The sequence below is a fragment of the Danio rerio genome, chromosome 18, assembly GCF_049306965.1.
Source record: "Danio rerio strain Tuebingen ecotype United States chromosome 18, GRCz12tu, whole genome shotgun sequence".
NCBI lineage: Eukaryota > Metazoa > Chordata > Actinopteri > Cypriniformes > Danionidae > Danio > Danio rerio.
Window position 1 is genome coordinate 53,211,369 of NC_133193.1, and position 18,822 is coordinate 53,230,190.

The window sequence follows — 18,822 nt, forward strand, 5'->3', positions numbered from 1 at the left end:
CTGTTAAAGTTATGAAATAGTTTGACACAGGCAGGAAATGTTGATAGGCCAATGACATCACCTCATTGAGATGGTATGTATGTCTCTATTTGATGAACATGTATTTAGAGGATTATTAATTTTTACATTTTGTAGAAATGTTATCATTAAAGGCTTTTTATCATCCTAAAGCACCAAATACATTAAGCAATATTTAAAAAAAAAGAAAGAAAAAAAATACTATTCTTCCTATTTTACCATCTAAACAAATATTGCCTTGTCATTAAAACTGTCCCACCTGAGTGTTTCTTTTTGACATCATTTTTTTAAATATGTAAATACATCATTTCTTTGCATATCTGAATGTTGTTCGATTAAAAAAAAAAAAAAAAATATATATATATATATATATTTTTTTTTTTTAAATCAAACAACTTTTTTTGCAGAGTAGTTGTTCAAGTATTAATAAACAGTGAATCAGTTGTGTTAAAGCAATTTTAAGGAATAAATTTATTATTTTGCAATATTGCTTGAATGCAAATTATTTTTATTATTTGCATGTGCAATTGTTTATTATTTGTATTGTGTATTTTGAAAAGTAAGCTACCAATACCCACTTAAAGCATATATTTTTTAAAAAACGACATGTATCTTATTCTATTCAAAACGATACATCACTGTTTTAGATTTAAAATATATGTTGTAAGTAGATATTGGTAGCTTTTCATAATAAAACAAGTGCAATAAATAAATAAATAGAAAGAGTATGCACTCAAACAATAATGCAAAATTAATCTTAGTGAAAGACGTGCCTTTATGACATCAGTTTCTATATGCACATAGTTAATTTCTTTGCATGTCAGAAGGCACATATTTCACTAACACTTAACATTTTATTGCTCATATTATATATATATATGTTATTTTAGCTTACTTAAAATCTCCTTTCGTTAATTTGAGAACGCATTTATTTAAATGATCTATACAGGTAATTAAACCAAACAATCAGGCAAGTCTGGAGGTCAAAGGTCTCAGTCTTTAACACGTCCACCAAACAACTTCAGCACATCGGAGAGCAACCGCGTTCCAGCCCGCTGATTGGCCAACGAGACGGAGGAGGGCGTATTCAGAACATAATTCTGCAAGTCTATTGGCTAAACCCTTTAAGCGCAGTCTGGGAATGCGGGAACTGTTTACTATCGCTCAATGAAGATCGCAGGAATCTTGAAGAAAGAAACAGCGTTAATAATCGAGCATCTCCGCTTGCTTTAGTGTTTATTTAGTGTATTTGAAGGGTGAAGTCATGGCATTGTAGTGCTGGCGGTGTGTGTGCAGAAGGTAAGGCGATTACCGTCCTCTCATTCACTGTGTTAATGCAGCTCAGGCTTAACTTCAGCTGACATGACGGAGGAATAAATGAGAAAACCGAGAAGCTAACACAGAAAATGACGGTTTATGAACAATGAACACTGAGATATGATGCTATCCGCGTTTGTTTATGTGTCATTATAGAAAACACACATATATCTTGGATCATTTTAATCCAGAACTCTTAACACAGTGACTTTCAGCACTTAAATCATTGAAAACAGTTTGAGAAACAAACAAAATAAACCTACACTTGGAATAGTTGCTGTATTTCTTTATTTTCTGTGTTATAAATGCTCAGAATTTAACCTTCTGTCTAGTATTTATGCTACAAGGCTGTTGAATGATTGATTCTGATTGGTGAGGCGTTATTTTCAAACGCACAGCTAAAGTAGATCCGGCAGGTTTGGAGCGCATTGCAGCTCCATATCACTACGCTCAATGATTAGAGTTGTTTCAGAGCTGCAACAGTCAGAGATCACATCAAAACACAACAGAAGGCCTTGAAGGAGATGTGGAGGAGGCTACTGCTACACACAGGAGCTAAGAAATAAAGTCTGAAATACAACATTTGAGCAGTGCAGACCAGAGTATAGGCAGAATCCGGGCTAGCTTAAGGTGTAAACTCAAACTTTGTATGGTCACCTGTTTCTTGATATATTGTAATAAGTACAGCAATTGTGATATATACTCTCTGGCCACTTTATTAGGTACACCGATCCAACTGCTCGTTAACGCAAATTTCTAATCAGCCAATCGCATGTAGACATGGTCAAGACGATCTGCTGCAGTTCAAAGTGAGCATCAGAATGGGGAAGAAAGGGGATTTAAGTGACTTTGACCGTGGCATGGTTGTTGCACAACCTGGTACTAGTAAGGTGTACCTAATAAAGTGGCCAGTCAGTGTATATACACAAAATATATTAGCTTCAGTCATTTGAAATTAATAGTATTCAATTAAAAAAATAGGTTTAATTTAATTTAATTTAAGTTATATATATATATATATATATATATATATATATATATATATATATATATATATATATATATATATATATATATTAAAGCATGATCAATAAGTCATGACATCATATGTTTTATGTTAAAATATAACTTAAGAAAATAAGTTACTCACACTTACTTAATAGTGCTTTTTATTGTCTATTTTATTTAAATGAATGTAAAGTACTGTACATATTATTTATTATTTACTTAACTTTGTATGTAAACAAGCTATCTTAAGTCAGTGTAATATAATTTACAGTTAAAATGACTAATAGTAGTTTGATTTCATCTAAAAAAAAATAAGGCAGCCTAGTCATTTTCAACAGTGTAGATACTTTACTTGCATTTAATATTCTCTTTGTGCATTTAAAATCACCTTTGCACATTTTATTTGATCCAGATCCCATTTTCTGACTTAAATATGTGTTTCTCTTGTAGATTGAAAGCTCTTAAGAACAGTTTGCTGTCAGGAAGTTTCACGATGGCTGGTAAGGACGTTAATTACACCACTGATTTAATAATTGCATGAATATCACGTAATAGAAAGCCTTACTGAACGCCAGTGCATCGCTGTGTGTGTGTTTGTCCTGCAGAAAACAACTTTCCACCTCTGCCGGGCTTCATTCCTCTCAAGCCGTGTTTCCACCAGGACTTTGAGGAGATTCCTGACCAGCACCGCACATTGTGCAAGAGATTCTACTACCTGTGGATCTGTGAGTCTAAAACACAGACACACACACACACATGAAATCAGCCCACAAATTCCCTTTCAGCTGCAACCCATCACTGGGAAACACCCATACACTCTCAATCACATTCATAATCTATACGGACAATTTAGCTTTCCCAATTCCCCTAGAGCGCATGTGTTTGGACTGTGGGGGAAACCGGAGCCCATGCCAACACAGGGAGAATATGCAAACTCCACACAGAAATGTCAAGTGAACCAGCCGGGACGTGAACCAGCGACCTTCTTGGTGTGAGGCGACAGCTCTACCCACTTATGAATAAACAAATAAATGTAAATGTAAAGACTCTGCTGGCATCAGTTATGCAGTGTTTTGCAATATTATTCACCCTCCTGTAAAATTGTAATTATTCTTTTAAATATTTTCAGACAGAGCACAGGCATTTTCACAGTATTATATATATAATATCTACACACACATACACTCATCATTCTTTGTAAAACAGCACTTGTATATAATAATAACTCACATTATTTTTATACGTATGTTTAATATAACATCAAAATTATGGCTGAAGAATTTAAATTAACATTAATGGTGATTCATACTTGATTATTCACCACATTTGTTTACTGTATTAATGAAATCAATATGCAGATTTAGTTTCAAGCAGCTATTAAGGATTGTTTCAAATATTATAGGGACAAAACACTGAAACAAAGCATACTTTAAATTAATTAATGTCATTTGTTACTGTAGATAGTACCTGAAGCTGATCTCGTTATCTTTAATAGTCCATTTTAATGTGTCCAATTATACAATTTGATAATAATAATACTACAATAAATGCTTCTAAAAATACAGCTGTATACAGCATTTGCAACAGCTATGATACAATTTATAGAAACTTTGCGTCCTTGTGGTAAAATAATGGAAATGCTGAAAGGTTTAATACTGTAAATATGATTATAAAAAGAAGAAAAAAAAGGTTATTGGAGTATTACAAGTTACAAAAAATATATAAATAATTATAGAAATGTTATCAAATTTATCATAAGGTTATTTATCAACTTAAAGCAAAAAGTAATAATACTTTAATTCATGTCATTAAATTATTGTCATCTTTTGCTGTAGATATTACCTGCAGCTGATGCCTCCAAAGGTATTTATCTTTTCTTTTGAGTGCAAAAGGCATGCTTTCTAATGTTTTTTAATGAAATAAATGTAAAAAAGAAATGTATTTAGATTGCATGATGTATTTTATTTTATTTCTTTTTATTTTGTTATTATTGTTTAGTAAAAAAAAAGTATGTAATTTTTTTGCATGGCATAGAACACATTTTTTATTATTTATTTATGTATATATTTAATTATTTATTTTAAATATTGAAAATATTTAGCATGGCTTGGAACCAAAATATGTTTATTTATTTTTTTAATACTTTTATCTATTTATATTTATGTATTAATTCAATTGTTTTTACATTATTTATCTACTTATTTACTTAAATATTAAAAGTATTTTGCATGGCATGGAAACAAAAATATTTCTTTCTTTCCTTATTTGTTTGTTTGTTTGTTTATTCATTCAATCATTCATTTATTTATTTAAATATTGAAAATATATTGCATTGCATGTAACCAAGAATATTTATTCATTCATTCATTCATTCATTCAATCATTTATTTATTTTATTATTTATTTAAATGTTGCAAATATTGAAAATATTTTGCATGGCATGAAACAAAAAATGTTTGTTTTATTTATTTATTTATTTATATTTATTTAAATATTGAAAATGTATTGTATTGCATGGAACCAGGAATATTAATTAATTATTTAATTTATTTATTTATTTACTATTTACATAATTCATTCATTCAATTATTTATTTATTTTATAATTTATTTAAATGCTGAAAGTAATGAAAATATTTTGCATGGCATGAAACAAAAATGTTTGCTTATTAATTTATTTTGATTTATTTATTAATTCATTTATTTATGTTATTATTTATTTAAATGTTGAATATATTGAAAATATTTTGCATGGCACGGAACCAAAAATGTTTGTTTGTTTGTTTGTTTATTTATTTATTAATTAATTAATTAATTTATTTATCTACTTATTTTATTCATTCATTCAATCATTATTTCATCCAATCATTCATTAATTTTTTGATTGCATGTCTTTTATAATGCCTAACCTTCCTCCTGTCGGCCTGATGTAATACTCTGTATGGTTAAAGCATTTACTGTTGACAGACAGCAAACACAGATCAGTCATTTCTCTCTCTCTCTCTCTCTCTCTGAAGAGACACAATGCAGACTTTATTCTCCTGTGCACTTTTGAGAAAGGAAGATTTCTGCTTTCCTCGTCTCTCTTTCAGAAACCCATTTTCATGTGTGTATAAAAGTAACGTATGCTCATGTTTTCAGTGTACGGCGTGACCCTGCTGGTGAATTTCTTCGGCTGTATGGCGTGGATGTTTGGTGGCGGTGGAGTCACAAACTTTGGCATGTCGATGATTTGGGTGATTCTCTTCACACCCTGCTCTTATGTGTGCTGGTTCCGGCCCATTTACAATGCCTTCAAGTGAGTTTATCATCAGATTATAGAATTGGACAGACATTATATTTCCTAGATTTAAATATTTCCTTTTATTTCATTCATTTATTTTCTTTTCGGCTTAGTCCCTTTATTAATCTGGTCACCACAGCGGAATGAACCGCCAACATGTCCAGCATATGTTTTACGCACCCTCATTCACACACATACACTAGTACGGACAATTTAGCTTGACCTATAGCAGGTGTTTGGAGGAAACCCAAACCAACACGTGGAGAGCATGCAAATTCCACACAGAAATGCCAACTGACCCAGCCAAGGCTCGAACCAGCGACCTTCTTGTTGTGAGGCGACAGCACTACCTACTGCACCATCGCGCCACCCTTGCTTGTATTTATCATTGCTTATTTTTTATTGTTTTATTTATTATTGTTTATATTTATTAACATCCATTAATACTGGTTAAAAATGTATAAATATATTTAAGACTTATTAATAAATATACATTATTAATGTTTCAGTGTTTAATATTGATAATAATTTTAATATTTAATAATTATTTAATAATTTAATTAATCTAAAATAATTCGTTAATGTAAAATTTTTTTAAAAATATATATATAATTGTTAAAAATTGTGATTTTTAAATATTACTATTGTTATTTTTATTATTATTACTATTTATAATAGCTTATTTTTAGCAATTTACAAAGATTTTAACTAAGAAATTTTTTTTAATTATTATTATTATTATAATCATCAATTATTGTTATAAATTGTTTTTACCTATTTATAATGCTTTTATTGTTTATTATTTTTGATCGTTTGTTTTTAGAAATTTATTTAGCTACAAAAACAACATTAACAATAATAATAATAATAATAATGGGCTGCATGGTGGCGCAGTGGGTGGCACCTTTGCCTCATAGCAAGAAGGTCACTGATTCGAAACTCGGTTGGGTCAGTTGCGGTTATGGAGTTTGAATGTTCTCCTCGTGTTGGCGTGGGTTTCCTTAGGGTGCTCTGGTTTCCACCACAAGTCCAAAAACATGTGGTCAATTGGGTAGACTAAATTGTCCAAAGTGTGTGTGTGTGAATGAGTGTGTATGGGTGTTTCCCAGTGATGGGTTGTGGCTGGAAGGCAATCCGCTGTGTAAAACAAATGCTGAATTAGTTGGTGGTTCATTCCGCTGTGGCCATCCCAGATTAATAAGCTAAAAAGAAAATGGATGAATATTAATATTTAATAATTAATTAATAATATAATTAATATAAAATAATTTATTAATATTTAAAATAAAAATGTAAAATAAATAAATATAAATGTTAATAATTGTGATATTAAATTATTATTATTGTTATGATTTATAATAGATTATTATTAGCAATTTACAAAGATTTTACATTAGAAAAAGTAGTTGTTATTATTATTATTATTAAAATTATTATTTTTACTATTATCAATTGTTCTTACCCAATTATCATGTTTTTATTGTTTATTTTTTAGTCATTTTATTTTTAGAAATGTATTTAGCAACAATAATATTATAAATAATAATAATAATAATATTAATAATAATAAAAATAAAATAATAATAATAATAATAATGGGTTCAGTATAAGTTTGCATTATTAATATTAATATTATTATTGTTGTTATTAAATAACTTCTAAAATAAACAATGCAAATGTGAAATAATATTAATAAAATACATTTTATAAATTAATAATAACTCTTAATTTAATTATTATACATTTAGCATAGCAGTTTAATATCCATTTATTAGTTTATTGAATTATTTGCACAGTATGTTGTTATTATTTGTTTCAGGACTGACAGCTCGTTCTACTTCATGGCGTTCTTCTTTGTCTTCATGGCACAACTTTTCATCGCTATCATTCAGGCCATCGGTATTCCAGGATGGGGTGTTTGGTAAGAGACTTCAAGCGCAACTGCATACACATAATAGGCATGAATACAATGCAGCATTCTGTATCCTAACACACAGCCCTGCCTGTTGATGCTGGAGTATTGCATGTAGTTTGCATGTTGCTCTGTTCTCCGTCCTGTTCTAGTGGCTGGTTGGGCACCATCTCCTTCTTCGGCACCAGTATCTTTGCTTCCATCATCATGTTGATCCCTACACTCATGTTCACCGCCGTCTCCGTCATCTCCTTCCTTGCACTAACGAAGGTACACACACACATTACAGCACTTGTTACAGTGGGACAGACGTCTCTGCTACACACATATACACACACACACATTACAGTACATATTACAGAGGGTCTGACGTCTCTACTCCACACATATATTCACACACACACATGCACACACACATATTACAGCAGGACATAGATCTCTGCTCCAAACAGACACACACACACACACATATACATATACCAGCGGGACAGATGTCACAGATACTCACACACACATAATACAGCAAGACAGACATCTACACTACACACACACATGCACTCACACACACATTACTATGCTCTACATGCGCTCGCACAAACACACATCTATTACAGCCGGACAGACTGTGTGTGAGCCTCATTTGCTGTGCAGTCGTCTGTGTGCCAGGAGATGCAGTCTAGAGAAGACTGCGTGCGTGTGTGTGTGTGTGGGGGGGTGAAGTGTCATTAACTCTGCCGCTGGAGCATGTAGTGCTTGTTAATTAGATCTGAGAGTAAATAAATTATTTACCATAGTATCTGTGCCTGAAGAGACAATATAAAGCCAGTAAAAATGGCAGTAAACAGCCTATAAATCTTGGCACGTCCAGACTGTTAAGCCCAAAAGCCAGGGTCTGTCATGGTATGGGGTTGTGTCGGTGCCCTTGGCAATGGTAACTGATGCTCCATTAATGCTGAACAGTACAGAGAGATTCTGGAGCAAAGTATGCTGCCTTCTTCTCCATGCATGCTTCAATAAGACAATGCAAAGCCACATTCTGCACACATTACAGAGTCCTGCTGCGGAGGAACACGATACAGGTACTGGACTGGCCTGCCTGCAGTCCCGACCTGTCTTCAATAGAGAATGTGTGACGCATTTTGAAGCGCAAAATATGACAACGAAGATCCCGTACTGTTGCCAACCTTAAGACTTGTTTGCAGGAAGAATGGGACAGAATTACACCTGCATCACTTGCTGTCTTTAATCCTTAAACTCGGTCCTGGAGGGCCGGTGTCCTGCATAGTTTAGCTCCAACTTCATTCAACACACCATCCTGGAGCTTTATAGTACCTAGAAACAGCTTGATTAGCTAGTTCAGGTGTGTTTAATTGGGGTTGGAACAAAAACATGCAGGACCTCACCCTAAATACCTTTTTTTAATGCGTTGCAAGAACCAAAATTGGAACACGTGTTTATTTTGTGAAAAAAAAAAACTAATAATAATAATGAGGAAAACATTAAATGATGTTTGTTGTATTGTCTGCAATGAAATACAAGCCAGTGTAAATTTAGGAATCACTAAAATAAATCTCAACTTTTCTGATTTATATATATACACTCACCGGCCACTTTATTAGGTACACCTTAACAACTTTTTTTAAATTTTTTTTTTATTAATATACGAAAGTGAGAATATATAATCACAGTATGTTAACAAGAAATCAAAGAGACAAAAAGAGCAACAATTTTGGAAAAAGAAACAACAACAGATAACAAAAAAATAAACAAACAAACAACAAAAAAACAGGAGGGGTAAATACATTACAAGTTAAAGAAAAAGATTATATAATTTACAAATTTCAGTTGTTTTTAAAGCCTTTTTTGTAAAAGAGTTAGACACTGTTTCAAAGTAATACTGCATTTCAGTAAGCATCTTAACAACTTACTAGTTCCGGGTTGGACCACTTTTGCCTTCAGATCTGCCTTAATCCTTCTTGGCAGAGATTCAACAAGCTGCTGGAAATATTCCTCAGAGATTTTGCTCCATATTGTCATGATAGCATCACACAGTTGCTGCAGATTTGTCGGCTGCACATCCATGATGCCAATCTCCCGTTCCACCACATCCCAAAGCTGCTCTATTGGATTGAGCTCGGGTGACTGTGGAGGACATTTGAGTACAGTGAACTCATCGTCATGTTCAAGACACCAGTCTGAGATGATTGAGCTTTATGACATGCTGCGTTATCCTGCTGGAAGTAGCCGTCAGAAGATGGAGACACTGTGCTCATAAAGGGATGGACATGGTCAGCAGCAATACTCAGGTAGGCTGTGGCGTTGATGCTCAATTGGTACTAATGGACCCAAAGAAAATCTCCCCCACACCATTACACCACCACCACCAGCCTGAACCGCTGATACAAGGCAGGATGATCCATGCTTTCATGTTATTGAGGCCAAATTGTGAGCCGAGCATTCGAATGTGTCAGCAGAAATGGAGACTCATCAGAGCAGCAACGTTTCTCCAATCTTCTATTGTCCAGTTTTGGTGAGTCTGTGTGAATTGTAGCCTCAGTTTCCTGTTCTTAGCTGACAGGAGCGGCACCCGGTGTGCTCTTCTGCTGCTGTAGCCCATCCGCCTCAAGGTTGGACGTGTTGTGTGTTCAGAGATGCTCTTCTGCAGAGCTCGGTTGTATCGAGTGCTTATTTGAGTTACTGTTGCCTTTCTATCAGCTGGAACCAGTCTGGCCATTCTCCTCTGACCTCTGGCATCCACAAGCCCACAGAACTGCCGCTCACTGGATATTTCCTCTTTTTTTGGAGCATTCTCTGTAAACCCTAGAGATGGTCATGCATGAAAATCCCAGTAGATCAGCAGTTTCTGAAATACTCAGAGCAGCCCGTCTGGCAGCAACAACCATGCCATATTCAAAGTCACTTAAATTTGCGTTAACAAGCAGTTTGTACTGAAGTACCCAATAGAGTGGCTGGTCTCATATAAAACATTAGTGAATATTGCAGTGTTTCCATTCACTGCGTTGTAGGTTTACCCAGCTATGACGACTTCCGCTACTGAGAAACTCGGATATGTGAAAAGGGTTTGTTGATATTCTGAGCTCAACTGAAATAATCTGCCTCTAATATCTGACTAATACATTATTGTGTGCAGGTTCATAACTTCTACCGTGGCAGTGGAGCCAGCATGAGTAAAGCGCAGGAGGAGTGGGTGTCTGGAGCCTGGAAAAACCCTCATGTTCAGCAGGCAGCGCAGCAGGCGGCTCTGAGTGCAGCAACTGGAGCCATGCAGAACCCACAGTCCCCGCAGTACTCCACCCCAACATATGACAACACCATGTAGACCTCCACCAACACAACACCATGTAGACCTCCACCAACACAACACCATGTAGACCTCCACCAACACAACACCATATAGACCTCCACCAACACAACACCATGTAGACCTCCATCAACACAACACCATGTAGACCTCCACCAACACAACACCATGTAGACCTACACCAACACAACACCATGTAGACCTCCACCAACACAACACCATGTAGACCTCCACCAACACAACACCATGTAGACCTCCACCAACACAACACCATGTAGACCTCCACCAACACAACACCATGTAGACCTCCACCAACACAACACCATGTAGACCTCCACCAACACAACACCATGTAGACCTCTACCAACACAACACCATGTAGACCTCCACCAACACAACACCATGTAGACCTCCAGCAGCACAGTACTGCTTGGTTGTTGCAAAAAGGGATACAGCTGTGGCCTGAATTTAATGAGAGTTACAGTATTAATATTATTTATTAAGTTACACATTAATTGTACACTGAGTGGTTTAGTGGTTAGCACTGTGGGCTCACAGCAAGAACGTCGCTGGTTCTAGTCCCAGCTGGGCCACTTGTCATTTCTGTGTTTGGACTGTGGGGGAAACCTGAGCACCTGGAGGAAACCCACGCCAACATGGGGAGAACATGCAAACTTCACACAGAAACGCCAACTGACCCAGCTGAGATTCGAACCAGAGACCTTTTTGCTGTGAGGCCACAGTGCTAACCACTGAGCCCCCGTGCTTCCTCATATTATTATAATAATATAAATAATTCTCATTACCTCTCGGCTGCAGCTGTATCTCTTTTAGACTTTACCGGTCTGCTGAAATCCAGAATCTTTGAAAAGTGGAAATGTCAGGGAGTTTTAAATATTAATCATGGGAATTATGAGTTATAGCTGCTGTATATGTTCTAAATTTGGCATTTAAACTGACTAAAGTCAATATGAATCTTATGAAAATAATAATTCAGTTATTGTTTTTTTAAATGTAATAATTTTCCTGCGGCTTAGTCCCTTATTCATCAGGGGTCGCCACAGCGGAATGAACCGCCAACTATTCCAGCATATGTTTTACACAGCGGCTGTCCTTCCAGAAAAAATAATTTCTGCTCCATAAATGACTTTTAAACATCTGTGTTAATTTATCATGATCTATTAGACAAATGATTGTATTATTTAACTAATTAGACATGTTTTGTTTTCATTTCTTTACCATGTATAATGTGTGTGTTGAAAATGTTTAGTTTAAGGGCCTCTGCTGTTTTGTCAGGTCCCGTGTGGTGTAAATAGTATAAATGCATTACTGTCAATTACCTGCAGTAACAAAAGGGATTTGTGAATTCTTTACTATTTTTAAGGAGAAATTAGACATTTTCCTTGTGATATAATACTAGTGTTAATAAAGTATCAACATCTTAAAACTTTTGTTTGTTTCTTTGGAATTTAAGCCCTGTTTTTTATCATTTAGATTTTATTTTGTTATTGTAATGTTAGTTAGATATTATATTATATTATATTATGTTATGTTATGTTATGTTATGTTATGTTATATTATATTATACTATATTATATTATATTATACTATATTATATTATATATTAAATTAAATTATATAATGTTATATTATATTATATTATATTATATTAATTTATTTTCTTTTCAGCTTAGTCCCTTTATTAATCTGGGGTCGCCACAGCTTAATGAACCAGCATGTTTGAAACAGCGACTTTCTTGCTGCGCCACTGCGTCACCTATTATATTATATACTTATTATTCTATATATTTCTAAACTATTATTTCAGTTTTATTTTTGTAATATATTAAACTAAATTCTCATTTTTTTGTGAATATAGGCAATGTATTTTGGTGCAGTTAACAAAACAGATTTATTAAACAGATGTATGTATTAAAATAATATTTTAGTCACCAAACATATTTAGAAATTAAAAGATAATACCATTAAATTTAAGCAAAATATTGCAAAAAAAAAAAAATAAAAAATGCAACCTACAAAATGTCAACCAAATTTTTCTTTTCTTTTCTTGTTTTTTTTTTTTTTTTTTTTGCTTCTCTTGATATTTCTTCTTTTTTAAAATTTATTTAATATTTTTCTATACCACATGTATTTTGTGGTACTAGTTTTTGGAGCGTTATCATTTGTGAAGGCTGTACTTATATATGCTGAGCACTGTGTGTTTTTTTATTATATGTCCTGATAAAAATACTCTGAAATTGCTTTTGAAATTCACAAATAATTTGTATTAAATTAATATTATATTTTAATTTGAATAATCATTATTTATATCTTCCAAAAATAAATAAATATAAATTCAAAATAATAATAATAATAATAATAATATATATATATATATATATATATATATATATATATATATATATATATATATATATATATATATATATATATATATATATATATTTACATTAAACAACTTTGGCTGATTTCATAATGCAATAATGTATTATTATTTTAAATATATTTTTTAGATCATGTTTATTTTATTTTACACAACAAAAAAGAAATATTACTGGTACAGTAGGGTATCTGCACATGACCTTTTCATTTTCAGTCAGCCAAAACAACAGCTTGAAAAACTAAACGCATGCTGAAGTCTGTTTAACAAATTATATTTTAATTACATTACAACATCGATGCTGTAAAAGAAACTATAAAAATAGTCACATTCATCTTTCCCAGGAAGTTTATCAGTGGCTGAAAAACACTTTGCTTACTGTATATCTCAGTATATCTCTATGTGTCAATGTGAAATCAGTGTGTGTTCCAGCAGGGCGCAGTGTTGCTCCAGCCTGAGATGTGTTGAATTCTCCTTCACAGAGATGCTTTCCATTCATTGCTTTTCTTTCTTTCTTTCTTTCTAAACCGGGATTCCCCAGACGCCCCTCCAGCCCTGACTTGCAGATTGCAATTGGACAACAACACTACTTTGTCAGGCTAATAACTTGATTCTCAGTTAGGTGCAAATTTAAGCAGGCAGATTTTCAGCGTGGACATCATCCATCCGCCGAGCACGTGTGCCCGCATCCAGATGAGATGTGCTGAAACTACAACTAATGGATTCTTGTGCTCTCATTTATTTTCCTTCCCTCAGTCCTCATAGTGTGCTGCAATGATAGGATCGTTCACATTAGCGCCTGACACACGAGGAATCCCACAAGACAACAGCACGGCCATAAAAACATCACCGAAGAATCTCCATTTGCAGGGCGACATCGTAAAACCTGCAGATCCTATTATGAAGATGAGCGCATTTTCCGCCTTCCAGTTTAAATCAAGTTGTTTTATGAAGTATAACCAATAAAGCCAATGGCGTCACACTGAAACATATGTTCTTTATATCGCATCAATCCTGGACTTGGCCTGGGAAGGTATGGGGAGTTCAGTGCTTCTACATTGCTCAACCAGGAATGTCAAGGTCATGGAGTGCGTTCATTTTAAATATGCAGCCTGTAGTCGTAGTTGTTTTGTGTTTTGCAAGCCTTTCAGTTTAAGTATTAGTATAAGATTAGTCTGGAAATGAGCCACAAATAAAGCATTGTTGTTGTAGTTAAAGCATGAGATAGATGTCTACATAGATATTTAAATTAGATGCCGCCTACACTGTTGTTGTCTATTGGAAGGAATGCGTCAATAGAACCGCCATTTTGGTACAGGGTAGCGCTCCTTTGAAATGAATGTGAGATCAAGGTGCAGAGGAGGACTGGCCATCTGGAGCCATATACACATATATATCACATAACTCCTGCGTTCACTTCTCATTCTAACAGAGGGAGCGATTCGTTTGTGAATGAATCCCCGTTATGAACGAATCCCTGCAGCTCAATGCGCATATCAAACCAGCATAAGCCTAGTATTTAGCGCTGCTTTGCCTTATGGTCACTGCAGTACGTGTCTGTATTATCGTCAATAGAGTTACTTGTTGAGCACAAATGTTCATATCATACAAAATCGTAATAAACAAAATCTTACCTACACTCTCAGAAATAAAGGTACAAGAGTTGACACTGGGTAGTTTGGGTTACCAAACATTTGTACTTGATATATTGGTACCATAATGGTACCTCAAAAGTATCCCTGCTGAAAAATCCAGCTTAAACCAGCCTAGGCTGGTCGGCTGGTTTTAGCTGGTCGACCAGGCTGGTTTTAGAGGGGTTTTGGCCACTTCCAGGCATGGTTTCCAGCCATTTCCAGCCTGGTCTTAGCTGGTCAGGCTGGGAGATGACCAGCTAAAACCAGCTTGACCAGCCTAGCCAAGCTGGGAGTCCTGCCAAAACCAGCTATGTCCAGCTTAAACCAGGTTGGTCAAGCTGGTTTTAGCTGGATTTGGCTGGTCATTTTCCAGCCTGACCAGCTAAGACCAGGCTGGAAATGTCCAAAACCCCTCTAAAACTAGCCTGGTCAACCAGCTGAAACCAGCCAACCAGCAAAGGCTGGTTTAAGCTGGATTTTTCAGCAGGGATATATTAGTACCTACAAATTTTAGGAGGAACACTTCTGTACTTTTTAGATACTAATAAATACCCTTTAGGTACTAATATGGACATTTTAGGTACAAATGTTTACCTTTTGAAAAGGCACCACCCCAGTGACAGCTCACTCGCATACCTTTATTTCTGAGAGCGTATGATTTGTTCTGCCTTTACACTTTGTTTTCTTTATTTGCTCATTACTATATCTGTAAACGTTCAGCATCTTCAGATTGCATTTAGTGCATTTAGCGATATCTAGTGTATATTTCTATGAACTCTCCACAAGAAAATGCTATGCTCATTGCTAATCATTGTATTAGGTGTAAAACTGTGGCTTTACAAATATTATGTCAATCCATATGAACATTTCCAATAGTTTTACAACAAATAGAGCCAAAAATATGTTGTTTAAAACAAAAACAACATATTTTTGGCTCTATTTGTAGTAAAACTATTGGAAAATTTCAAATTAAAGAGTAGTTTAAGGTACGCAATTTAACCATGCTATTGCTTTGCATGGTAGCATTGTTTACATTCTGCTCTCCAATATGGCCTCCAATATGAAAACACTAAATTTCTGTATTATATTATTTTTAATGCTGTTAACTTCTTAGATTTAACGTTAAACTATGCTAATCTACACTCTCATAAATAAAGGTACGTGAGCTGTCACTGGGGTGGTACCTTTTCAAAAAGTAAACATTTGTACTTAAAGTGTCCATATTGGTATTTCAAAATGATATATTAGTACCTATACAATTCAAGAGGAACACTTTAGTATTTTTTAGGTACTTATATTTACCCTTGAGGTATTAATATGGACCTTTTAGGTACAAATTTGTATCTTTTGAAAAGGCACCACCCAAGTGACAGCTCACGTACCATTTCTGAGAGTGTAGATTAGCATAGTAAGTTAAATCTAAGGAGTTAACAGCATTAAAAATAATATTGATAATACAGACATTAAGTGTTTTCATATTGTAGGCCGAACTGGAGAGCAGAATGTAAACAATCCCTACTGAAAAAACAGCTTAAACCAGTCTAGGCTGGTTGGCTGGTTTTAGCTGGTCAACCAGGCTGGTTTTAGAGGGGTTTTGGCTGGTTAAGTCCAGTTAAAACCAGCTTGACCAGCCAAGCCAGGCTGGGAGTTCAGCCAAAACCAGCTATGACCAACTAAAACCAGGCTCGTTAAGCTAGTTTTAGCTGGTCACTTTCCAGCCTGACCAGCTAAGACCAGGCTGGAAACCAGCCTGGAAATGGCCAAAACCCCTCTAAAACCAGCCTGGTCAAAACCAGCCTAGGCTGGTTTTAGTTGGATTTTTCAGCAGGGATGCCATTAAACTGAGCAAAACTAGCATGTTTTGCTGATTACTGCTGCTTAAAATGATCAGTTATTGTCATGTTTTGGGCTGTAACATAAAAGTCATAACAAATCAAGTACCACTGTTTGCAATTGGCCAAAATGAAGCACAACATCAAGACTATCTTGACAATATTCATAATTTCTATCACTTCCAGTTATGCTAACATCTTAATGTGTATTTTATCACCTATTACTTTTCAACATATTGCACCCTTAAGTCCTTTTTTATATGATTTAGCATCTTCCATGTTTAGACATAGTCCTCACTGTGCTTTAGACAACACAAATAGACAAAAAAAACATGTTTTGACTGTATGCTGTTGTTTACTTACATAAGCTGACCAAATATTGTGCACTATGGCATTTGTCTTGTGAACGTGGTAGATAAAATAAAAACTGCTGCACTGTTTAAATAAGTTATTGAACATACTATAGTGACACAGCAGGCAATATTTCCTGTATGAGCTAATTCTCGTGTAGATGGAAATTACTGTATGATCTGCCTGAGGGTTTAACTCTTACTTCACGATTCTCGCAAAACATCTGTTCTTCTGCACTGCAGCGTGTGTTAGAAGGAAATTAGGTCATTCTGATACTGGTTCCAGCTGAGGTAGTGCTAGTAAAGTAGACATTTCTCATGTACAAAGACGTTCCTCATTTATTTACTTTAATGGCAAACGTAAAAAACGCGGAATATGGAGAACTAAGCCCCGCCTTTTAAATAAAAGCGCCAATCATCAATTGAGCCTTCAAGTGTAATTTGATTGATAGGTGTTCTGACCAATCAGAGCGCAGATGTTATGATGAGCCTCGTTTACCGTCTGTTTTGTTACCTCAGACAACAATTAGCGTGGTTAGGTTAGGTTAGCATCGGTGGAGATGAACAGTTTGCAACGGGTATGTAGACTGGCTGAGGAATATGCTCGCTTTATGTCTACTATTGTCTGTTTCAGTTGTTCAAACACACTTTAATGATGTTTGTTTTGTCTTTGTTTTGACAAAGGCTCAAATCTTTCGTTGGTTTTGTGAGAATAAGTTACAGTAATCCTTTCACAGTTTAAAATTAGGTTATATTATTGTTTATACAACTCAAAATCATGGCATTTTACACTCTTTAGGTAATTAAAATGTGCGTTAATCCACCCTACTAAAGGCCTCATAGACTTGAACTTAAATATCCCTTTATTGGCCATGTTACTGTCACGTGACCTACCCAAGCCAACATTTTGGAAGATTTATGTTGTAATATGTAACTTACGCATAACAAATTTAGCAATGCATCTTAGGTTGTTGTGTGTTTTCGATATGCTGTAATAAATTTAAGTATTGTTTTTTACCATACATATGTAGACATTGCATGAAAATTTACTTGAAAGTCTTGGAAAAATCATGGAAAAGTCATGGAATAAAATGTGTATGAACCCTTTATGTTGTATTTACATAGTATATGTCCATGCCATGTAGTGTGTATGTACAATTAAATGCACAGATACATGTCTATATTTGAGCACATTTATTTATATGTAAAATATGTAATAAAGTCTGTCATTTGTAATTCAAATTATGTATAAATATTTTTGTAAATATTTTGCATTGTGTACTCTGTGTGTGTGTATATTTATGAATGTAATGAGCGCACACATTTAATGTAAATAAAAACTTTTATTTTGGATGTGATTGTTTGTGATTAGCTGTTTGACTGAAGTAATTAGAATTCAAACAAACAGATAAGAAACTACTAATTTACAACATTTAAGCTGCACATTTTCCCCTATAGCGCATGTGTTTGGACTGTGGGGGAAACCAGAGCACCCTGAGGAAACCCACACCAACACGGTGAGAACATGCAAACTCCACACAGAATCACCAACTGAGCCAGCCGGGACTCGAACCAGCGACCTTCTTGCTGTCAGGCGACAGTGCTAACCACTAAGCCACCGTGCCGCCCCTTTCTCTTTTTCAATAAAACATTTTTTTAATAGTTATTGGCTATATTCACTGTGAAAAAATTAAAATTGCGCACTTATAAACAACTGTATAATTGTATAAGACTCTCGTATCACCG

General features: G+C 34.6%; 1 protein-coding gene across 6 annotated transcripts; it reads left to right on the top strand.

The window, feature by feature from the left end:
• The first annotated feature begins 1,150 nt into the window (after positions 1–1,150).
• scamp5b (secretory carrier membrane protein 5b) lies at positions 1,151–12,306 on the top strand. 6 transcript variants are annotated; one of them, XR_012393895.1, is made up of 9 exons: positions 1,151–1,317; positions 2,794–2,843; positions 2,949–3,068; positions 4,179–4,206; positions 5,484–5,640; positions 7,445–7,546; positions 7,690–7,807; positions 10,689–10,977; positions 11,190–12,306. XR_012393895.1 is itself a non-coding variant. In XM_073929755.1 (8 exons), the coding sequence occupies exons 5-8, from the start codon at positions 5,522–5,524 to the stop codon at positions 10,875–10,877; spliced, it is 528 nt and encodes a 175-aa protein (XP_073785856.1). In that variant the 5' UTR covers positions 1,151–1,317; positions 2,794–2,843; positions 2,949–3,334; positions 4,179–4,206; positions 5,484–5,521; the 3' UTR covers positions 10,878–12,306. The 6 variants fall into 6 exon arrangements, 3 of the variants coding, with proteins under 3 accessions (XP_073785856.1, XP_073785855.1, XP_001343683.1); XR_012393894.1 differs by lacking the exon at positions 4,179–4,206; XM_073929755.1 differs by having other exon boundaries at positions 2,949–3,334; positions 10,689–12,306.
• Positions 12,307–18,822: the final 6,516 nt, after the last annotated feature.

Coding starts and splice junctions, on each gene's coding strand:
- scamp5b (XM_001343647.9), top strand. Junction 5,641..7,444: donor CCCATTTACAATGCCTTCAA/GTGAGTTTATCA, acceptor TATTTGTTTCAG/GACTGACAGCTCGTTCTACT. Junction 7,547..7,689: donor ATTCCAGGATGGGGTGTTTG/GTAAGAGACTTC, acceptor GTCCTGTTCTAG/TGGCTGGTTGGGCACCATCT.